Genomic DNA, 24659 nt, shown 5'->3' with positions numbered 1-24659 from the left:
CTTCACTGGGCTAGTGTGCATGTCTGTGCTTTATTTATGGCAAATTTACCTAAGATGGCATTTTTCTCACCAGATATTTTTTAGTTGGTAAAGTGGGGCACATTTTTCACGAGCGGTGAAAGTCCAAAATCCCATTTGATGATCTTCTCTTTGCAAACGTCTCTAGTCACTACGGGGGCACTAAATCTGCCAGCCCCCCTGCCCCCCACACACCTTGGGACGGTCCATTTATACACAGACCATGGAGAAGTTCACTTTATATTTGTATTCAGTTTAATAACAAGGGTTCTCTAATTACCACAATCCTTAACTAATAAGAGGGGGACTGGGAGTCACAAGGAATTATAGACCCTCCGCCCCTCGTGAGGTTGGATGTAGTTTGAATAAATTGTAGTATCAGTTAGGGCTGTTAGACCAACCAATTAGAAGGCCATATTATCTCCATACTGTAGGTGCCTCTTACATTAATGATACCTTAATAACGCCTCAAGCTCTATTAAATTACAGAAGAATACCACTGATTTCTTTATCGTCTTCTTAGAAATCCTTAATAAGTTAGCAGAATCTCTGCATTCAAGGCACAAACTACTGCACAGCTTATTAAACGCCAGGATGGGGACTATCTGGGAGAAACGCTGAATTCCCCAGCAGGGAGTAGGATATTAAAACTAGGAGTGATAGGCATGTGCACAATGCAATTATTAGCTCTATTAGGTATTGATGAGAGTAAGCTTTGTATTGGCAATGGGTTTACATTCTGTGTATTCAGATTGTGAGAACCTGGAAATGACCCGGTGGATTTCTTTCACACTGAATCCTGGTGCTGCTGCTTCACGGTGTTCAGCTTGTCGGTAAGAGCAGGAGCTGGTGGTGTTGGCGATGCCTCTCTTGCCTAGCTTTGGTGCAGACGTCTCACAGGATGTTCCTCTGCCCCCTCTGCTTGTTCAGGTGTCTTGTTAAATCCTCGATCCTCAGATCTTTTAACTGCACCAGGTGCTCCAGACGCTGAACTTTCATATGTAAGATCTGCCAAGCAGAGAGAGATATATTATTAGTCCTCCTGCAGAGCATCGCCCTGTTTCCCTCTCCACTTCCTAAATACTCTGCAGAGCAACAACCACTTCCCTGCCAGTAAACACTCAGCGGTGCCAGCATCTGAACCCAGGTATCGCCCACATGCATTGTCTGACTGTCTTGCTGGGGGGTGATGCCAGAGGAGTGCCCACTGCCAAGGGAAATGTGTTTTGCAAAGTACTGCTGCCTCCTTATTACAGGGGCATGGCGGCGTGCTCTGCCGTGTGGTTAGCTGCCTTCCTCTTCTCTCCCCTCGGAGGAGACTCTGCCCGTTGTTTTTTGGCTGGTCACAGAGCTTGCATATTGGACTTTGGCGCTTTCTGCTTGTGTGACATTGATGTGGAATTACATTGTGGCAAAGCAGCATCTGACCGGTCGTGTTTCACTTGTTATCAACAGGATGAAGGGAGAGAGGAGAGATGAGAAACAGCTGTTTTATCTAAGAATCATCTTTTGTGTTGTCTTTCAGTCCAATATTAACCCCCTCTGCCTCCATGCATCAGTTACACACCGCAGATCACTGGGGTTATGGCAGGAGGTAATGTCTCGGAAAATGAACACATGTTGCACTATAAATCTAACTCCAGTATCTCTTTGTCCTTCCAGCTCCCAACACGTATTCTCTATCAATATAATGGCAACCACACTCACTTCTCCTGTGTATTTCGTGTGGATCTCTGTTGATGTTTGGAGGGGTTAAAGGACACAAGGAAAGTGCAACAAGGGATTACTAGAGTCAACACTGTGTTTTTAGGTATCCTGGGTAGAGACTTGAGTTCTGGGTGTGTGCAGCAACACAGAGGGACGATATTATTTCATTTATAAAATGTTTTACCAGGAAATATACATTGAGTCACCGCTCGTTTTCAAGTATGTTCCGGGCACAAAATAAAGGTGACAACATTACAAGTTAAACATGTTTAAAGTAGGACACAGCCGAGTTCTTGTAGGAATTTAGGCGGTGGATTTGAGGGACTCGGGTAAATTCTTCCAGCAGTGGGGGGATCGGTATGAGAAAGAAGAGAGACTGATTCTTTATTGAACCTTGAACCATATGCTGGTTTCTGGAGGCAGATCTAAGGAGGATATGTTAAAAAGATGGCAGAACATATGATGCTAATAGAGTTAATCCCATCTTGTGTTCCTTCACGTTAATGTATGAAGGTATTTTGTGCCGACTTTGCTCAATGAGTGAAGTGGAAAGTAGTTTTAGAAGCAGTTAGGGAGAACTTATAGGGAGGGCGTATAGGTGCAGTTAGGGAGAACTTATAGGGAGGGCATATAGGAGCAGTTAGGGAGAACTTATAGGGAGGGCGTATAGGTGCAGTTAGGGAGAACTTATAGGGAGGGCGTATAGGTGCAGTTAGGGAGAACTTATATGGAGGGCGTAAAGGAGCAATTAGGGAGGGTGTATAGGAGCAGTTAGGGAGAACTTATAGGGGGGGCGTATAGGAGCAGTTAGGGAGAACTTATAGGGAGGGCGTATTGGAGCAGTTAGGGAGAACTTATAGGGAGGGCATATAGGAGCAGTTAGGGAGATCTTATAGGGAGGGCGTATAGGTGCAGTTAGGGAGAACTTATATGGAGGGCGTAAAGGAGCAATTAGGGAGGGTGTATAGGAGCAGTTAGGGAGAACTTACAGTATAAGGAGGGCGCATAGGTGCAGTTAGGAAGAACTTATTGCGGAGGGCGTATAGGTATAGGGGATGAGCTACTCATAGCAAGATCATAATGGGCTGACTCCACGTTTGCGTCTGTATCTACCTCTTCTTGGCATTCATTAAATCCGCCAACTCTGTAGTGGCGGTAACCCCTGTGCCACAGCAGGCAGAAATAACTACGAGCTTTGTGCATTTGGGGAAGGTGCAAGTTTATACAAGAGAAAATTCCTGTACTGCATCAAATAGCAAACCGCATCATATTCTACAGTATATCCCTTACAGCACAGTGTGTCTGTCCTACATGCTCATTCTCAGATGGGGGAGCAGGACGCAGGAACTGCTGCAGTAAGGATCCTGTGTCCTGCTAATACAGCACAGTGTGTCTGTCCTACATGCTCCTTCTCAGATGGGGGAGCAGGACGCAGGAACTGCTGCAGTAAGGATCCTGTGTCCTGCTAATACAGCACAGTGTGTCTGTCCTACATGCTCCTTCTCAGATGGGGGAGCAGGACGCAGGAACTGCTGCAGTAAGGATCCTGTGTCCTGCTAATACAGCACAGTGTGTCTGTCCTACATGTTCCTTCTCAGATGGGGGAGCAGGACGCAGGAACTGCTGCAGTAAGGATCCTGTGTCCTGCTAATACAGCACAGTGTGCCTGTCCTACATGTTCCTTCTCAGATGGGGGAGCAGGACGCAGGAACTGCTGCAGTAAGGATCCTGTGTCCTGCTAATACAGCACAGTGTGTCTGTCCTACATGCTCATTCTCAGATGGGGGAGCAGGACGCAGGAACTGCTGCAGTAAGGATCCTGTGTCCTGCTAATACAGCACAGTGTGTCTGTCCTACATGCTCATTCTCAGATGGGGGAGAAGGACGCAGGAACTGCTGCAGTAAGGATCCTGTGTCCTGCTAATACAGCACATGTTTGGCTTTATGCTGATATAAAAGGATATGAATCACAGGTTGTATGTGGCACATTTCTGTTGGCTCCTTTACCCTGTGGCCACAACTGAGATGCCACATCAGAGAAACATTCCGCCGCTCTTCCTGTGACCTGCACTTGACAGTCACCTCTGCATATATGGGGTTACAGGGCCCTTAGCGTGGCATATAAATGGCGATTACAATAGCATTAATGCAGTGACTACTCATCATTAGCACGTGAAACAAACATTAACCCCATCGGTGCTGAAAGGGGCCAGTTGCCTCCTATACTATAAAGCAGCTTTTTAAAGAATACAGTTTTGAACCAGTGACCTAGTTATGGGGTGCACACACTTTTTAGTCTGTGCCACCCTGTCTGCTCTCCCCCTCCCCCTCCCTTACCACCGGCATTTCTGTCATGGCAATGCGACGTCATCGGAATAGACGCCGCGTCGCCAGAAGCTCCCGGAGATCAGGTAAGGGAACTTACATAGGCCTTGCGCGATCCCCCGGCATTTAATGTAAATGCTTTGGGGAAGAGCGCTGGGCCCCTGTAAGCGCTGCGCCCCACCCCCCCAGAAAATGTTGCACTTCCCAGTTTGTACACCCCTGACCTAGTCTATTCCACTCCACCTACAATACAACAGAGGGCTGTCATACAGAGACGGGGAAACATACAGAGGCGGGGAAACATACAGAGACAGGGAAACATACAGAGACAGGGAAACATACGGAGACAGGGAAACATACAGAGGCGGGGAAACATACGGAGACGGGGAAACATACAGAGACCGGGAAACCTACGGAGACGGGGGAACATACGGAGACGGGGAAACATACGGAGACGGGGAAACATACGGAGACAGGAAACATACGGAGACGGGGAAACATACAGAGACCGGGAAACCTACGGAGACGGGGAAACATACGGAGACGGGGAAACATACGGAGACGGTGAAACATATACGGAGACGGGGGAAACATACGGAGACGGGGGAAACATACGGAGACGGGGAAACATACAGAGACGGGGGAAACATACGGAGACGGGGAAACATACGGAGACGGGGAAACATACGGAGACCGGGGGAAACATACGGAGACGGGGGAACATACGGAGGCCGGGAAACATATGGAGACGGGGGAAACATACGGAGACGGGAAACATACGGAGACGGGGAAACATACGGAGACGGGGAAACATACGGAGACGGGGGAAACATACGGAGACGGGGGAAACATACGGAGACGGGGGAAACATACGGAGACAGGGAAACATACGGAGACGGGGGAAACATACGGAGACCGGGGGAAACATACAGAGACGGGGAAACATACGGAGGCGGGGAAACATACGGAGACGGGGAAACATACGGAGACGGGGAAACATACGGAGACGGGGGAAACATACGGAGACGGGGAAACATACGGAGGCGGGGGAAACATACGGAGGCGGGGAAACATACGGTGACGGGGAAACATACGGAGACGGGGAAACATACGGAGACGGGGAAACATACGGAGGCGGGGAAACATACGGAGACGGGGAAACATAGGGAGACGGGGGAAACATACGGAGACGGGGAAACATACAGAGGCGGGGAAACATACGGAGACGGGGAAACAAGGAGACGGGGAAACATACGGAGACGGGGAAACATACGGAGACGGGGAAACATACGGAGACGGGGAAACATACGGAGACGGGGAAACATACGGAGACGGGGAAACATACGGAGACGGGGGAAACATACGGAGACGGGGAAACATACGGAGACGGGGAAACATACGGAGACGGGGAAACATACGGAGACGGGGGAAACATACGGAGACGGGGAAACATACAGAGGCGGGGGAAACATACGGAGGCGGGGGAAACATAGGGAGACGGGGAAACATACGGAGACGGGGGAAACATACGGAGACGGGGAAACATACGGAGACGGGGAAACATACAGAGACCGGGAAACCTACGGAGACGGGGGAAACATACGGAGACGGGGAAACATACGGAGACGGTGAAACATACGGAGACAGGGAAACATACGGAGACGGGGGAAACATACGGAGACGGGGAAACATACAGAGACGGGGGAAACATACGGAGACGGGGAAACATACGGAGACGGGGAAACATACGGAGACGGGGAAACATACGGAGACGGGGAAACATACGGAGACCGGGGGAAACATACGGAGACGGGGGAACATACGGAGGCCGGGAAACATACGGAGACGGGGGAAACATACGGAGATGGGAAACATACGGAGACGGGGAAACATACGGAGACGGGGGAAACATACGGAGACGGGGGAAACATACGGAGACGGGGAAACATACGGAGACGGGGAAACATACGGAGACGGGGGAAACATACGGAGACCGGGGGAAACATACAGAGACGGGGAAACATACGGAGGCGGGGAAACATACGGAGGCGGGGAAACATACGGAGACGGGGAAACATACGGAGACGGGTTAACATACGGAGACGGGGGAAACATACGGAGACGGGGAAACATACGGAGGCGGGGGAAACATACGGAGGCGGGGAAACATACGGTGACGGGGAAACATACGGAGACGGGAAACATACGGAGACGGGGAAACATACGGAGGCGGGGAAACATACGGAGACGGGGAAACATAGGGAGACGGGGGAAACATACGGAGACGGGGGAAACATACGGAGACGGGGGAACATACGGAGACGGGGAAACATACGGAGGCGGGGAAACATACGGAGACGGGGAAACATACGGAGACGGGGAAACATACGGAGACGGGGAAACATACGGAGACGGGGAAACATACGGAGACGGGGAAACATACGGAGACGGGGAAACATACGGAGACGGGGAAACATACGGAGACGGGGAAACATACGGAGACGGGGAAACATACGGAGACGGGGAAACATACGGAGACGGGGGAAACATACGGAGACGGGGGAAACATACGGAGACGGGGGAAACATACGGAGAGGGGGAAACATACGGAGAGGGGGAAACATACGGAGGCGGGGAAACATACGGAGACGGGGAAACATACGGAGACCGGGAAACATACGGAGACCGGGAAACATACGGAGACGGGGGAACATACGGAGACGGGGGAACATACGGAGACCGGGGGGAAACATACGGAGACGGGGGAAACATACGGAGACGGGGGAAACATACGGAGACGGGGAAACATACGGAGACGGGGGAACATACGGAGACGGGGAAACATACGGAGACGGGGGAAACATACGGAGACGGGGAAACATACGGAGACGGGGAAACATACGGAGACGGGGAAACATACGGAGACGGGGGAAACATACGGAGACCGGGAAACATACGGAGACGGGAAACATACGGAGACGGGGAAACATACGGAGACGGGGGAAACATACGGAGACGGGGAAACATACGGAGACGGGGGAAACATACGGAGACCGGGAAACATACGGAGACGGGAAACATACGGAGACGGGGGAAACATACGGAGACGGGGAAACATATTGTAACACTTGGGCCTAAGATCAGCTGAGAAGATGACGGGAGAAACTGTGACATGCTCTGAGAAGTGAGCGTGTTTCCTCTAGCACCTGCGCTGTAATGCATTGTATTTGAAGTGCTCGGTATCTGTATGTGCAGGAATTGCTTGCTGTCGTTGTTGTGCTTGTGTTGTATGTGCAGGAATTGCTTGATGTCGTTGTTGTGCTTGTGTTGTATGTGCAGGAATTGCTTGATGTCGTTGTTGTGCTTGTGTTGTATGTGCAGGAATTGCTTGATGTCGTTGTTGTGCTTGTGTTGTATGTGCAGGAATTGCTTGATGTCGTTGTTGTGCTTGTGTTGTATGTGCAGGAATTGATGTCGTTGTTGTGCTTGTGTTGTATGTGCAGGAATTGCTTGATGTCGTTGTTGTGCTTGTGTTGTATGTGCAGGAATTGCTTGATGTTGTTGTTGTGCTTGTGTTGTATGTGCAGGAATTGATGTCGTTGTTGTGCTTGTGTTGTATGTACAGGAATTGCTTGATGTCGTTGTTGTGCTTGTGTTGTATGTGCAGGAATTGCTTGATGTCGTTGTTGTGCTTGTGTTGTATGTGCAGGAATTGCTTGATGTCGTTGTTGTGCTTGTGTTGTATGTGCAGGAATTGCTTGATGTTGTTGTTGTGCTTGTGTTGTATGTGCAGGAATTGATGTCGTTGTTGTGCTTGTGTTGTATGTGCAGGAATTGCTTGATGTTGTTGTTGTGCTTGTGTTGTATGTGCAGGAATTGATGTCGTTGTTGTGCTTGTGTTGTATGTACAGGAATTGCTTGATGTCGTGGTTGTGCTTGTGTTGTATGTGCAGGAATTGATGTCGTTGTTGTGCTTGTGTTGTATGTGCAGGAATTGCTTGATGTCGTTGTTGTGCTTGTGTTGTATGTGCAGGAATTGCTTGATGTCGTTGTTGTGCTTGTGTTGTATGTGCAGGAATTGCTTGATGTCGTTGTTGTGCTTGTGTTGTATGTGCAGGAATTGATGTCGTTGTTGTGCTTGTGTTGTATGTGCAGGAATTGCTTGATGTCGTTGTTGTGCTTGTGTTGTATGTGCAGGAATTGATGTCGTTGTTGTGCTTGTGTTGTATGTGCAGGAATTGCTTGATGTCGTCGTTGTGCTTGTGTTGTATGTGCAGGAATTGCTTGATGTCGTCGTTGTGCTTGTGTTGTATGTGCAGGAATTGCTTGCTGTCGTTGTTGTGCTTGTGTTGTATGTGCAGGAATTGATTGATGTCGTTGTTGTGCTTGTGTTGTATGTGCAGGAATTGATTGATGTCGTTGTTGTGCTTGTGTTGTATGTGCAGGAATTGATTTCGTTGTTGTGTGCGTGTTGTATGTGCAGGAATTGATTGATGTCGTTGTTGTGTCTTTGACTGAGCCACTGATTGAGCCACCTGTGCCGACGGTGGGATATACTAAAAAAAACCTGACCTGTTGGGGGCTCCTGAGGACTGGAGTGTAGGACCCCTGCTCTAGGTTACGTGATGCTGAAACCGAGATTTAAAATTTAAGATTTTGGAGTTCTCCCACTCCAAACAAACCCTGCCACTACTCCTCATTGCTGCTGCATCATGTCAATGTTGTTGGGTGTTTCAAACCGATACGGGACTCCTAAGACATCTGAAGCTATGTGCCCACTTGTGCCCTCACACTCACTCACTTGCACAGTTTCCTGGAGGGCCAGCAGTGCCTGCTCTTTTTCCTCCAACAGCAAGCGCACGCCAAGCTCCAGATGTGCGTATGGGTGTGAGCTGCCATCCGAGCTGCAAGACAATGTCACAACACGTTTACTTATTAGCCTTACTTCCTACTTATAATGGATGCACAGATAACAAAACTCTCTCCCCCAACCCCCCAAAAAAAACCACACAGATGTTTTATACAAATCACCAGGACCCTCTCACCCTGGTCTCTGCTATACATCTCTCCCAGTCTATGCCCTTGGATTTGACCTCTGAAGGGAATGCTTTGCTAAGCATTCTGTGCGTGATGTGTACCGAGTAGCAGCAGAGCAATCCAGGTCGGACGGAGGAACAAGGCTGTCGTTCTGTCAGTTTCTGCAGAATAAAAGTTGGGCTGAGGACTGATGAAGTCATGTGGATATAATAGCTTTTATGCTGCGTTGAATGACTTGTTCTGTTTCTCGTTAGAAAGCACATTGGGGATTTCCCCTCTAAATGGAGTTAAAAACTCCAAAATGCTGCTAAAATAAAATTGTGTGGGCTGGAATCCTAATAGAGGTATATTAGTATTTTATCTAGTAGTGTTAGGACCTGTGAACTGGGTCTGCCTTGTCGAGGCTTACAATGCTTTGGCCAAAGGGTTAAACTAAATGACCCCTTTTCAATAGAATATATAAGTATTTTACTGTGAATTTTTGTCATATTGGATGTAGCATCGGGCTTCTCTGTTGCTTGTTGTCTACATTTGCCAGGCTCAATAGCTCTCCTTTTGACACTTATATACATATATATTTTGTGGGGCTCAGGGGTTCTTAAAATGAGCTTGCTGGGGTTCTGTGTGTTGTTTGTTAACGTATTTTCAGCTGTCTCTGCTGTTGGCGGTTAGTGGCTCCTCCTTCCCAGGGTTTAAGCCCCTTCCCACTCCCCGAGTCAGCAGGTCTTTTTCATTCTACTGGATATAGATCCAATGTTGGTCTTTCTCCCTCCTAATAGAGGTAAATGAGAATTTTAATCCTAGTAGAGGTATATTAGTATTTTATCTTGTAGTGTTAGGACCTGTGAACTGGGTCTGCCTTGTCGTGGTTCACAAGCTTACAATGATTTGGCCAAAGGGTTAAACTAAATGACCCTTTTTCAAGAGAATATATAAGTATTTTACTGTGTATTTTTGTCATATTGGATGTAGCATCGGGCTTCTCTGTCGCTTGTTGGAAGGGGGAATCCAAACTCCTGCAGTGCCACATAACCATCAAAGGTGTACAAGGCGTCTCAATCTCTTAGTAAAGATGCCGTCCCCAAATTCATACACCCCCATATAACACCTTCTCTGCCATTAGCAGTTTCCATTAAGATTCAGGATTTGTTTAATAGTTTTTCAAATGCAAAATATAGAATATCATATTACCCAATTTAGTGAGAGTGCGGGGTTCTGGGCCACAATTTGCATTTTTTATGTACAAGCACCAACTTCTTTTAGTGACACTGAATCTGAAATGTTTGATGCAAAAAATCCGTGAATCTGATTCCAGGTGAGTGAGATTGAATATCAGCAAGTTCACAGGTCTGCTAGTAATATGAAAAGTAATTTGCTTTTGGTAATGGCAGGATACACTTTTTTAATTTATTGTGTTATTTACTGATGTGACATTTTTTACAGATGCAGCATATCTATGTTACATAAGTTATCTAAAGCTGCAGTTCAAGCAATATCCTACATGTTTTTTTTTAGTAAATCAGTTCTGTACTATAAGAAAATACTTGTAGCATTTTTTTTAAACAACTGTGAATTACATTTTTTAATGTATTCTAATACAACGAGCATTTTTGTTTCTATAGCAACCATTTACAAAGTCACATCCCCTTCCTCTTCTGAAACAGGCTCTGGCACACCCCTTTTTGAGCCCTGCCCTCTCTCTAGCAATTGTATCTAGTGACTGCCTGGTCACATGATCTTCCTCACAGAACTTTGCATCTTTTGTCCTCTTCTGCTGCACTGACAGCCATTTAGTGAACCCCTGAGCCGAATCTTTGCTGATAGATCACAGGAGAACGGATCGATTGATAACTTAGCTAATTACTTATCATTGTGTGGCTTGTATTGATGCACATATTAAAGGGACTGCTGCTTTAAAATGAAATATCTACATTTTGTTCTCAGGCATCTGAAAGGCCTGGATATGGGATGTAAGTGTTTAAATGCATTCATACTCACTGTTAATCTATTTGATGTGTACAGTATGTATACTTCTGTTTCCCCTAGGATACCACAAACCTCTCCTCCTCCTCTCTGCTGCCATGTAAAATGTTTCCATAATGGACACGTTTGTGCAGTTTCAGAAGCAGGAGTCGGAGGGATTAATATTGAATCTCAATGCACTTCAGTCTCTCACTTTCATAAATGACGTTACAAATCTAAGATGGCTGCCTCCAGACTAGAAGAAAAAAGCAATCTGTAATAATAATGTAACCCCCCTCCTAAAGGGTTAGTGTATGCTGGGCCTCACCATGTGTTACCATTGTGATTCTGATGTCACGGGGGAGTATTTAGGACAGGAGGAATGTTTGAGAAAGGTTAGGTTCCGGGAGGACAAGAGGAGAGGAGCCTCGGGGAGAAGGTTGAGGGATGTACAATATTCATAAAGCAATAGAACAGACCAGGCCCCCCTTTATTTGTTATGTTATAGATAGGGACAGTGCCCTTCCAGCTAGAAGCCCAGAAGATGGCTAATGGAGTCCAGCATGTCCCAAAAGGTGAGAAAGAGCGGCATGCCACAGTGGGCCTCAGGAAAGAGGGCTCCCGGGTGTGGCTGGATCGCTTCTACCCGCAGATGCGCACTAGTATTTGTCTCAGTCTGTATAGAAGTGGCCCTTCAGGCCAAAAGGTATCGTTGTCTTTTACAGAGGACCAGCCAGGATTCCTGTAACAGGCCCAGCTTACATGGGGTATTACAGGGGGTTATTCTGAAGCAACAAAGGGGGGCCGGGTCCCATAACAGTAAAGCAACTAAGTAGACAAACCAAGAGTGGGTAATGTGCTGACTACGCATGCACGATTGGCGTTTGCTGGACGCTTATATGCATGCGCAATCAGCACTTGCCGGCTGCCTGTGCGCGATCAGAGCTTGCCGGTCGTGCATGCACATGCGCGGCCAGCAAGCGCTTATTGCGCATGCGCAGCAGACAAGCAACGATCACTCATGCACACAAGGGTCAGGCGAGTGGAGAATGCACATGAGCGGCCAGCGCACAGAAAAACCGGAACAGTGGGCAGAAAAGTCGGGACAAATGGCCAAAAAACGGGACTGTCCCGGTCAAACCGGGATGTCTGCTCACCCTTTAGGCCGCGCTTATAGAGGACGCAACGGATGACGCTTTCCGGCAACCAGGTCTTTGATTGGTTCAGAGGCTGTCACATGTGGCGGACAGCCACTGAAAAATCTAATTTGACCGGCTTCAGAAATTTGCGCCGCCAGCGTCGTGCTTACTATAAGTGCACGCAACGGCGGCAATACATTTGTTTTGCCGCGACGTCGCGTCGCCGGCACTATAATCTCAGCCTTAGTTACAGAAGTACCAGATACGTGAATAAACACTGTAATGCAGTACAACGTTATGTGAATGATGTGTCCCGGTGCCCGGGGACACGAATAAAGATGTATGTCATACTATAAAAGTTCCTAGCGCCCATTATTTTCCATCCTTGCTACCTCATCGCCCGGCTGCCTGAATCCAGCACCCCGAGTCAGGGAAACCCATACTGCATAGCCAAGCAACACACACCAATGTAATCTCCCTAGAAGCTGCGCAGGGATGGTTACAATAATAATAAGGAATACATTGAGGACATTGCTAAATTGTTACCCTCCCAGGTAATGAAGGGACTAGGAGATCCTCTCTGTAGATGCTGCTTGCCTATCCGTATGGGCGCCAGATTGGACTGGCAGGAAGAAATAGCCACATGACACATTGCTCTATAACAGGAAAGAGACCCCAGGATCAGAGCTGTTAACCTGTCCCCACCCGTGTGAGGTGAAAGCAAACAAACATACAGCCGTGTGACGGGACCAGCTGCAAAACGTGAGGATTGCATGCGGTATAACATACAATGCGAAGTGTGACACAAAGAATATACAGCCACACAGAATCCATGGGATCTGACTGCGATTAGCAACAAGTCATCAACTGGAAACAGACATTAAAACCGCTTCAGTACTGAAGGGAGCCGCAGCACTGTGTGCTGCAATGCAGGGGTACTCAACTCCTGTCCTTAAGCCCCCTCCCCCACCGCCAACAGGTTAGGTTTTCAGGATATCCCTGCTTCATCATAGATGGCTCAATCAGTCCCTGTTTCAGCACAGGGGGCTCAATCAGACGCTCCATCTTTGACTGAGCCTCTGATTGAGCCACCTGTGCTGAAGCTGAGATATCCTGAAAACCTGACCTGTTGGGGCCTGAGGCCTGGAGTTGAGCCCCCTGTTGCAATGGACATGTTTAGGTGAGTGTGAATGTGTATGTTTTGACTACTCTAAAAGTAACACTGGGTATTGTAAGGAATTTGATGCTTCCTGACAGCGCTCAGCAATCTGACGAACGTTTTATTACACAATGTGCACAAAAACACCATGTGAACATCCAGAACCAATTAAACTGGACTGCAGAATGTGCAGAACACGACTTGTAGCGGGGAAGGAAAAGCTTTAAAGATGTGCCCGGCGACAACCGCAGATATTTTTAGTTACACAATTAGCTTTCTTATGCAACATGTTCAGAATTATGTTTGTGTGTCCGCCTGCAAAAACTAGACTGTAAATCTCAGTGTTTTACTTAATAAAACAAATAAAATGAATAAATAAGAGAGATCTCTCTCTTTTCCCCATTGGGGCAACGTCGTGCGGATTGATGTATGTATCAGAAATGCAGTGAGGATCAGAGACGGATGAATTTTTCGCCAGACATTTGAATTTGCTGTAAAAATGATGCTCGTTTTTTCTGCATCATTGTATATTCGCGAATGCGTTAGCGCTAGAAAAAAGGCGTCATTAATTTTCTTTCAAAATTGGAATATTCGGGATGGGAATCAGAGAGCATTCGAAAGGTCAAAACAAGCAAAGCGAATTTTTGCTAGTGGGAGAATACTCACAAATATATTTTTCTAACGGAATATTTGAAGAATTGTTTTATTTTGTCACATATGCCCATCTCTTGGATTCTGCCGCGTAGCAGAGCTGCGCGTACACAGGTTAATTCGTGCCTGGTAATTAGAAATTCTCTGTGACCCTGGATGTGGATAATTTGAAACGTTATTATAGTTTTTGCTACAATTTAGATAAACAACTGAAAATGGGTCTTAAAACCCCAAAGAGGATATTCCTGGGAAAGAAAGCTTCCAAAAGCAAGCAAATAGTGCTACTCGTGACCTCCGCTTCCTGCGCCTGATGAAGACGACTTCTGGGAGCACAAAGCCACGCCCTTCAGGGTCTGCAAACCATTAGTGAAAAAAGTTATCTGAGCAACACAAGCAGCTGTCAGCGAGACTGCACCCACCTCCCTGCTCACAGGGTCACACAATTTAGGCAGGAAAACATAGCTGCCCTGCCCTGCCATTTTGTGCACATCCCTCCTTAAGAAATGTATAGGAAAACTAAAAAGTATGGTGGCCGCCATCTTTGATTTGTGAGGTTATTCATGGCACTGAAACTATCAGTGAGGCTGAAGTACACTGAGCTTACCAACCCCCGACTTCTGCTTCTTGTGTTACAGCACCAACCTCTACTTTTTCCATTTTTTTAAATACAGCATCAATGATAAAATGAGAAGTCGTTCGCTCCCTCTGGTCTGATGTTACTGTGTGTTCAACAGGAGTTTAGAAAGGCAAAGCCCTCCTCCTTCATTTTGCCTTAACTTTAGTGGCTTTATGCCAAGGACAGTATGGGATAAAATGTAAATATAGTTCTACACTGGGACTCTCCCCTGAGAAATGCCTAATTCCCAATGCTTCATTTCCAAATAAAAGCAGACACATAGCTGCTTTAGGCATGGTGACATTGTTATATTTGTCCATAGAATACAATTAGATTGTTATTCTTTACAAATGTTACAGAATATCGTTTTTTGTCCGATATCTGGGATTGGGGATGGGATTAGGAGGACAAAACAGGGCAATGTAGACTAGAATAAAGACTAAGGGGCCTATGCAGAGAGCAGCGCTAGAATAAATTGGAGAGTTTAAGAAAAAGTAGGTTTAATGGAGAGTTTTATTCTCCATATGCAGAAATGGGCGAAATCCGCTATTTTTAGCATTACTGCATGTGGAGAATTGTAAATGAGGAGATGCGCGCAGCTGAAAGGGAGAAAAAAAAAATCGCGCATTTTTTTTTTTCCCCTATAGCCGGCGAGCTCCTGCTTCTTGCCAACTTTAGTTGGCGGAGAAAATTGAAGAAAATCGCGCCAAAAACAGCCGCTAGATGGCGAGCGCGCCTTTCTGAATTTGGATATTTTTCAGACTGGCGAGATGTAGTTTCTCGCCAGCCGCGCGGCGAGATTTTCAAATAGAAAAAAAAAATGGCGCTTTTTTCCTACCTCGCCATTTTCAGCTGTTTTTAGCGCGATTTTCGCCGGAAAATGGCGAGATTGTTAATAGCGCTGCTTTCTGCATGAGGCCCATAGAGAGGTGAAAAAGGGGTGCTGAGATTGTGTTTACAGCAGGACTGACCAGCTCCAGTCCTCAAGGGCTACCAAAAGGTCAGGTTTAAAGGATAGCCCTGCTTCAGCACAGGTGGCTCAGTCGTTGATTGGCCTGACCTGTTGATGGCCCTTGATGTTTGGAGTTGGCCACCCCTGCTTTAAGGAATCCTACACAGTGTCCTCCTCCTGACATCATCATACCTTCCAAACCCACGGGAGAAGTGCACGCCACCGGCCTGCCACCTGGACCACACAGCCCTCAATACCTCATGTTTCACTCCCCTCACCCGCTGCCCTATAGATACCAAGGCAAAACTGGCACAATTCTTGGGCAAACGTTTGCAGCAGATGCATAACATGCTATTACTTTCCATGGGAACAGTATGTTTGAAACGTCTGGTTCATCCTGTCGCCTCAGAACCGCATTTACTTTACAGCGAGGAAATATTCATACAGCAATGTCTAGGTCAGGAGTGGCCAACTCCAGTCCTCAAGAGCCACCAACGGGTCAGGCTTTCAGGTCATCCCTGCTTCAGCACAGGTGGTGCAGTCGAAGACTGAGTCACTGATTGAGTCACCTGTGCTGAAGCAGGGATATCCCCTGAGGACTGGAGTTGGCCACCCCTGGCCTAGGCCACTTTTTCCAAGCATTGGGGAGGGGGGGTCTTATAGAGAAACCCACGGGACGTGAAAGAAGGGCTGAAAAAGATGTAGGGACGGAGACAATGGGAACATGGGACAACGTTACAGAGACAGAAATCAGACAGTTTCATTGTATAAACCAGGGTTGCGCAAACTTTGCAGCTGTGGCCTCCTGCCCCCGGTACCTCAGTTCCCTGCGTCAAATGATGCCGCGGGGTCATGTGATGTCACCCCGCGGCGTCATTTGACGCTGTGCTGCCATGGTGACACGTCAACAGCCGTCTGAATCTCGGTAAGTAATAGGTAGCACAGGCCTCGCTCGATGCCATGGGGAAGAGCGCTGGGCTTCTGCAACCGCCGCGCCCCCCTACGAAAATCTACCGCCTCCCCTCATTCTTTGAAATGGGATTTTTTTGCGTGTCCAAACCATAACCAGCGAGGGGATCCCAAAAGGTCCCGCTGCCCCCGACTCCCCGTAGCAGGGACCTCTTCACCTTTTGTGCAGGTGTGTGATGCAGCCACATTGTTACCTGCAGGCGAGTGTGGAATGTATGGGCACAGCTCCAGCGCTATTTATTATGGGTGTTTGGGGCTTACAATGCTGAGCGCAGTTCTCCCCTTCCTACGCCATGGTTTTTTGGCAGATTCACACTTTCCCAATTGCCTTTTTTTTTAACAGTTGCTGCCGTTAACCTCCTCTTGTACTGCTCTGCGGACTATGCTGGTGCCGGAGTGAATGAAGATAAGGAGGTAATACCTGGGTTTCTGCCCCCGGTCCGCAGAGCCTGGATCGGGACACGCCACCTTCCCATACGTGGGACAGAGGAGAGCAGCAGGACCTAGAATCGGGATGCAATAGTTCAGGGGCGGCCAACTCCGGTCCTCAAGGGCCACCAACAGCCCGGGTTTTCAATCAGTCCCTGCTTCAGCACAGGTGGCTCAATCAGTCCCAGCGTCAGCACAGGTGACTCAATCAGTGGCTCAGTCTTCGTCGAAGACTGAGCCACTGATTGAGCCACCTGTGCTGAAGCAGGGATATCCTGAAAACCTGACCTGTTGGTGGCCCTTGAGCACTGGAGTTGGCCCCCGTTCGATAGCTGAATGTGTATTTACACTGTACTGAAGAGATTTGTGGAGCATAATGTGTTACACAGTACTTTCAAAACCTTTGCTAACATCCTTTTCCAACAAGACGTTTTTTCCGCCGTTCTTTATTGCGCTCCGGCGCTGCAGACACATCTCCCTACATTTCTGTTAGTTTGTGGGTTTGGAGCAAAATAGTCTGGCCGGAAATAATGATTTGCTGCTTATTGATGTAATTCACAATATTAGAAGTGCTGAAGAGGATCTAAAACAAATAGCAGCAAATCATTTACAGTACAACAGTATTTTGCTTTCAAGTGGTTTCTCGAAAACGTTTTGGGCAGGTATTGCATATTAAACTCTTCACTGCTCACCTCGCCAGCACTAAAGGCGTTAAAATGTCAGTCAGAGGCTCCTAATCTCTGAAAAGACAGGAAGGAGGCCTGAGCACAGCAGGGATAGAGGGGGGGGAAGGGCTTAAGATTCAGGGTGTCCACATGAGATTTACGAGGGGTTTGTTGTTAGCCCAGCAAAGCCTCTTCCTGCAGCCTCTTTCCCCTTAATTTATCTCTGTTTTAGAATCCCTTGTCCTATTTTGAATAATGAAGGTCCTGCTCCCAGCATCTGCTTCTCTTCTGGGATGACAGGGCCTGGGAAATGTATTTATTTATTCTATATATTAATGGCAGGGTATGCAGAGAGCCGGTTAGGAGACACTACAGGTACTGTGAACATGTCTCTCACACGGAGGTTCCTAACTTCATGCTCCGCGACAGTGCCATGTTCCAATTCCTACATTGAACAACGACATTTCATGTATCTGATGTTGATAAACATTTACGGGTCATCAAAATCTCCCCAAAACAGGGCAAAAAAATAAATCAGCGCTAAATTTATCAAGAAATTTTAGACCGTTCAAAACAACGGTATTTGTTTTGTTTTTTAGAAATCCGATGCAATCTTTTTGCAATGAAGGAGGGGTTAACCCTGTACGTGCCAGTGTACAGTTGGGCAATAACAATATTAACAAAAATACGTTGACTGTTTTAATTCAATTGAAAAAAATGTCATCATAATAAATACTTTGAAAGGTACTTATTTCAGGCAGATATTACAAATGAAGTGTGTTTTCAAATAAATGACACTTTAGAAAAAAACAACCTTTCTTCCCCCTGAACATGATAGGGGTGGGGATGGGATTAGGAGGAAGGGGGAGATATAGGGGGGAGAGGAGGAGGAAGGGTGCCAAGATCCCATGTACATTGACAACTGACTTATTTGAAGTGGACGTCCTCTACACTGTATGGTACGTCACCAGAACTGTGCCTAAAATATTGTCTGACTCCCATCGCTGACTGTTATTAATATTGTTATAATAATAATCATCATTATTTTTTATTATTACAGTATTACAATCATACTGCGGGACACTGCTCATCGCTACGCCCGTGTATCATTTTATCCAGATCCTGCTCTCTGAGGTGTGACTGAGTTGCCAGGTATTTCACATTTGTGGTTAGGGCGTGCTGGGGGGTTCCTGGCCCAGTCATGCCCAGTTTCTGTTATCTGCTGCAGAAAGCTGAGAAGTTAGAGAGCGCACGGACAGCTGCTCCCCAGGAGCAGGGACTATTTTTTGGGTGGAGGTGCTGCACGTGCAAAATTAGGAGCATTCGTACATACATCCCCATGTTGTAAAACTGTATCATCCCAAAGGGGCTGAACTCCACCCACCCCTGCACCCCTGCTTCCACCCCCCCTGCACCCCAAGTTCCATCCCCCACTGTACCCCAAGTACCATCCCCACCTACACCCCAAGTTTCATCCCCCTCCCTGCACCCAGAGTTTCACCCCCCTCCCTGCACCCCAAGTTCCACCACCCCTCCTCCCCCCCCCCCCGGACCCTGAGTTCCACCCCCCACACCAAGGGGCATTAACACTTCAACAGTGGCTGCAGCGAGATGATTTCCAGGTTTATCAAATATGTATCATTTTGTAATAAGCCTGAAGAACCCTTATTATAGTTTCTGTGCAGCAAGCTGTTACTGATATTCATTACAGAATGGGGGCCTCTTTTACTTTACAACACCTCTTTATCCTTTGAATTATTCTTACCATAGGTTGGCTGTCCCGTATTGATGCTGTAATAATCAGACTCCTACAAAGCACATAATAAGAGCAGTTAAGTGTATGTTAGTCACATCCAAACTCGTCTCCTACGTCAGCATGCTCAATGAATCCACATCGTTTTCTCGGCCTTATATAACCCAACGTCCACTGATTTAATTTCTATGCATGTAGATGCGTGAGGCTGAACAGATCTCCCTAATAACCCTTTCCCAGAATTTCAATGTTGGCACTCCAGCTTCGAAATATACAGGGGGTCTCCAGCCTGCAAAACTACATCAATAGCAGTGCAAAGAATTGCACACGATTTCGTAAAGGGAAAACTTCAGTTGCTTTGTAAAGTCACTCAAAATCCAGTCATAAAAACGGGTGATATGAACTAAAAAAAGAAAGCAATGCTTTTTATATTTATACGCCGGAATATCCAGCAACATGCTGCTCTGTGATCATATGTGTCACAAACGTTTCAATAGGTTAAGGGCCATATTTACAAAAATGTGCTACGGGACCCCTTCCAAGCTGGGATATATCTTGGGATCTATTTACTGAAGTCTGCACAAGTCGGGCAAAACCAGTGCAAAAAAACAGAGCTATATCCATAACAGAGCAGGAATCCCATTAAAAGTAACGGGAGTTTTTCCGGTGATGAATCTGGTGCAATCCTTTAGCGCAGACTTTGCCCCAGTTTGGCAGATGAAGAATTTGGTAAATAACGCCCCTAATGTCGGCAGTGGATATTCACAGTCGAGTGTAAATACACTCGAGTGCGAATAGCCAAGCAGCTATCTACACTGGAATGTCAATACGGGAATGTTGTGTCCACCTTAAATGCCTTTATTCACTAAAAAGCATCAGTAGGTATTATAGCTGATTGTTATTGCTGCTGCCCATGAGCCGAGTGAACCAGGGTTCAATTCTTGGCTTGGATGAATTTTTTTTTCATTTCATTTACACTCGAGTGAGAATATCCAAGCAGCTATTTACACTCGACTGTGAATATCCAAGCAGCTATTTACACTCGACTGTGAATATCCACTGCCCCTAATATCCCCAATCAATTGACAGGGCCATAAAGGGCCAAGTATCCTAAGCAGTGCTACTCCAGAAGACCCCACCTGTGCCAGACACCATGCTGCCTATGCACTAGGATGTTTACGTAGCAGTGACAGAAGGTGTCTCATGGAACAGCACGGCTTGCATGTCTATATATTCGCGTTACAGACAGCAGAGGCGGTGATGATGTGTCTGCAGACCTTGGCGTGCTGCACGTCACTCTCTCTCTGGATCTTCTCTTGAAGCTTTTCATTGATCTTCAGCCGCAGAGTGCAGAGCACAGGTTCGATCGCTCCTGAGGTATTGGATATCAGCTTACGCACCATCTCCTCGGAGACACGCACATTCAGCTTGGAAAATACCTTCCTGTCAGTTAATGAGCAGAGAATCATTACCGGCATGGTTTATTAACCAAGGATTGATACTTATCATGCTGTTCCCCTGAGATTAGATCATGTGCCGGATACCTTCATTATTCATCTTTTTCTTACAAGGCACTGACACTGCACACAATGAATTATAACCTTGGTTAAACAAAGCAATACAAGGTAAATGACAAACACATGTAAATATGGTTATACAGACACAAATGGAAACAATGAAAAGAGCAAGGGCCCTATCCCTAAGAGCTTATAACCTTTTGAGTGCCCTGTGACTTTGGGGCAATGTCACAAGTGGCACCCTGGGGGTCCCCTGACATCATTGATGTTCTGCTTGTTCCTAGGGGAGCTCTCAGTGATCTCAGCGGGGAAGAGAAGGACCTCCTCCTCTTGTTCCTGATGTTGAGGCAGATCGCAGTGACCACTACACTAGTGATCAAATGACCCAGACGCTGTAAGGTCCGCATCAGCACAGGTACTGCAAGTCTTCTGGCACATAAAGGGTTAAAGAAGCAATGACCCTGATTACATTTCTTTATGTCGGAACAGAGGGATTCAGCGGAGATGATCTGTGCTATGTTTTGATTACAGAAACCCCCACGTTCCTGTGATATTTACTTTTACATGTTCCAGGGTTTCTGGTCCCCTATGGAAAATCAGTATGGCCAATAGGAAGCCGCGATGTCATCACAACATAATGTCTTGGCTTGCTGGCAGCCATCTTAGACTTTGATTCAATTTTACCATCATCATAAAAGTTATAATCTTCATTACTGAGCTCGAATAGTGAGGGTCAGTTACAGGGGACCCCCCGCTCATGTGATCACATGACATGATCGGCTCCGATGCAAGGAGGAGAAAGAGAGGTCCTACACCTCTTCCGTCGCAATCTCAGGTCACTGAGAGCAGAGGGTGCAATCTCCCCGAGAAACAAGCAGAACGTCAATGGCGGTGGGGCAATGTCATAAGGCCCCCAGGGTAACACTTCTTATGACATTGCCCCAAAGTCATAGACTACTCAAAGGGTTTGGTAATGCATTAGCAGTCGGACCTATCAATAGGATTACATGACAGTGCACATGGTATAAAGGTAAGAGCATAGATGTGAATAGACCAAGAGTGGGCAACTCCAGTGCTCAAGGGCCACCAACAGGTCAGGTTTTCAGGATATACCTGCTTTAACACAGGTGGCTCAATCAGTGGCTCAGTCAAAGACTGATTGAGCCACCTGTGCTGAAGCAGGGATATTCTGAAAACCTGACCTGTTAGTGGCCCTTGAGGACTGGAGTTGCCCACCCCTGGGAGAGACACTTCCTGCTTTACAGTCGTTTCATACGAACGTTACTTTACACTCCTTTAACAACGAAGATTCTGTAGCACATAACAAAACAAGACATGATTTAAACTGACATATCTCAATATATCTTTCCCGGTAAGGTTTTCTTCTGTAAAAGAAATAAGTGGTACACTTCAAACTCTTACAGGAAGAAGAGACAAGTACAGCCCTGTGCAGGCCCAGCAGAGCATTTTCTGGTGATTCATTCATTATTTCTAACTTCATTTAAATATAATCCGTTCAGGGTTTTTTATTATTATAGTCCAGCAAATCTGCCTCTTTATAACCCATGTGTTTTCACCATGTAATCAGGTTATCGATGACCAACAACATTTCTTAATCACCCATCTCATTCCTTCCCGCTTCCAATCCACTTCCGCTAGAAATGAGTTGGCGAGGACGAACATTATTCATGTAATCAATAAAGACAGGTATGGTTGTTAAAACTGCTCCCCTGGGCAGATGCTGTACTGCCTTACTCATGTGTATTAATATAAATGGATTAACATGAAGAGCGACTCGGCCTAGATTACTGGTCACTGGGGAGAGGATTCTGCATTCGTTATCTTTCCTAATGACACTGGGTCATTAAATTCATGTTTTCTTTTCTCTACCTGTACCAAGACTTTTTTGCTGTAATATTAACGCGTTTTCATATGATTAACTCCTTAGTTGCTGGGCATTTGTCCTATAAAATAGCAAAATAAAAGAGTGAATGGTTCATTGAGGGGCTTTGAAAGAAGCATTCGTTTTCAGAGAGGAAAAAACAACAAATACGCCATAAACACAAAACACGTTTCTAGACTTTGCTTCCTTGAGAGATCTGCTATTGTGTTTGTTTGTAGGGGGTGAGAGGGGGGGATTGTGTGTGGGATTCAGAGGAGGGGGGTAAGGGAGAAAGGGGGTGTAAGAGAGGGAGAGAGAGATGGAGGAGAGAGATGGAGGAGGGAGGGATGGAGGAGAGAGAGAGAGAGAGATGGAGGAGGGAGGGATAGATGGAGGAGGGAGTGTAAAACAAGGAGGGGAGAGAGGTGGAGAAGTAAGATTTCATACCGGATTTCGGTATCCTGTATTATAAAAACCTAAATGTGGCATTACCGGTTCAGAGTTGCCCAGTTGCTAAGTTTCTGCTGGGTTGAGTTTGCTGGGATGTAATTGTGCATTTCCACCATCCTGGGAAGGAAATGCTTCACCACCTCTGCAACCATCACTTACAGGGAGACAAAAACAAGAAGAGCAGATCAGTAATCACAACCCGTGGAGCATACAGTATATTGGAGCAGGAGAAAGTGGACGTTCTTGTTCTCAGGAATTATTGTTGGTTGTGGTGTGATGACGGATGCTTCACAACTCTGTTTGTACGTATGTGTATGAACACAGCTCATTACATAACGTACATTAAAATACAGGGCGTTATATTACAATACAGACTAATTCACCAAGTATAAAAGTCATGTTGGGAGCCTGACAGAGAAAGATGGAGTAAGTAACTTCAGTGGTTTGTTGGGACTTGCCAAAACAGGCGTGTGTGTGTGTGTAATATATATATATATATATATATATATACGGGGTTGCAGACCTGCCTAAGACATGCAGATGAGCATACAGCTATATTTGCATATTTGCTTTCCTGTGGAGGGTTTTTGTCACTTTTTTTACTCACCATAACTTAACTCAGTATTATGGTTTGGCCTATCCCATAAGCCTCTCTTGCATTCCCAGTAAAATCAACCCCACACTGATGAGACCCATCAAGGTCGAAACAGCTGTCTGTGGGTGGTTTTCTGGGTATGCACCTTAACCCTGGCTGTGCTCAAAGCTGTGACCATGCAGCAAGCTTAAGCCTATAGGGAACCATGTTAAAAATGGTTATTGAGGCAAAAAGTGACACTGTGTGCTCATTTGCATGTCATTTCCCAGAATCCCTTGCTGCAGTGGAAGTGCTGTATGCTGGGTGATAATGGGGAAAGGTGGGGTTGCAGACCTGCCTAAGACATGCAGATGAGCATACAGCTATATTTGCATATATATATATATATATATATATATATATATATATCCATCCGTATATACAACCCCCCTCTCCCCCCGGTATATACAGCCCCCCGCCCCCCCGTATATATAGACCCCCACTCTCCGGGAAATACAGCCCCCCTCTCCCCCTGGTATATATAGACCCCCCCCCCCGGATATACACACGCCCTCTCCCCCCCGGTATGTTCAGACACCATCCCCCCCCCCCCCCGGTATACACAGCCCCCGCGGTATATCAAAGCCCCCCGGTACCTCCGTCGCTGAAGTCCCGGGTGATATTCTTCTTGGTCCGGCTCAGCGGCACCTGGTCTATCCAGGCGTACAGCTCCTGCAGCTGCTCCTCGCTCATCCTAATTACCGGGGGGCTAAAGCTATAAACGCGATAACGGCGGAGGATGCGCGCTCTGGCCTGTGTTGTCTCCGGTTGCTATGGAGACCCTCCGTTGCCAG

At 46.7% G+C, this 24659-nt stretch overlaps 1 protein-coding gene across 1 annotated transcript; it reads right to left on the bottom strand.

The window, feature by feature from the left end:
* Positions 1-255: 255 nt before the first annotated feature.
* On the bottom strand, positions 256-24659 carry LOC142501047 (sperm flagellar protein 1-like). The gene is made up of 7 exons (XM_075610305.1): positions 24462-24659; positions 23274-23385; positions 20660-20825; positions 19395-19437; positions 16957-17038; positions 8852-8954; positions 256-1026 (listed from the first exon to the last, which is right to left on the bottom strand). The coding sequence occupies exons 1-7, from the start codon at positions 24556-24558 to the stop codon at positions 913-915; spliced, it is 717 nt and encodes a 238-aa protein (XP_075466420.1). The 5' UTR covers positions 24559-24659; the 3' UTR covers positions 256-912.

Source organism: Ascaphus truei, chromosome 8 (genome assembly GCF_040206685.1).
Source record: "Ascaphus truei isolate aAscTru1 chromosome 8, aAscTru1.hap1, whole genome shotgun sequence".
In the NCBI taxonomy this organism is placed as follows: domain Eukaryota; kingdom Metazoa; phylum Chordata; class Amphibia; order Anura; family Ascaphidae; genus Ascaphus; species Ascaphus truei.
The sequence above is the reverse complement of the archived record's forward strand: the minus strand, read 5'-3'. Positions and strand labels throughout refer to the sequence as shown.

What these genes read in the sequence shown, in the direction of transcription:
- LOC142501047 (XM_075610305.1), bottom strand. Translation starts at nt 24,558, where the DNA reads ATGAGCGAGGAGCAGCTGCAGGAGCTGTACGCCTGGATAGACCAGGTG. An exon ending in GACCGGGGGCAGAAACCCAG is followed by an intron (nt 8,955 to 16,956) that starts GTATTACCTCCT and finishes ATTGTCTTGCAG; the next exon opens with CTCGGATGGCAGCTCACACC. An exon ending in CCCTCCAGGAAACTGTGCAA is followed by an intron (nt 1,027 to 8,851) that starts GTGAGTGAGTGT and finishes TCTGCTTGGCAG; the next exon opens with ATCTTACATATGAAAGTTCA.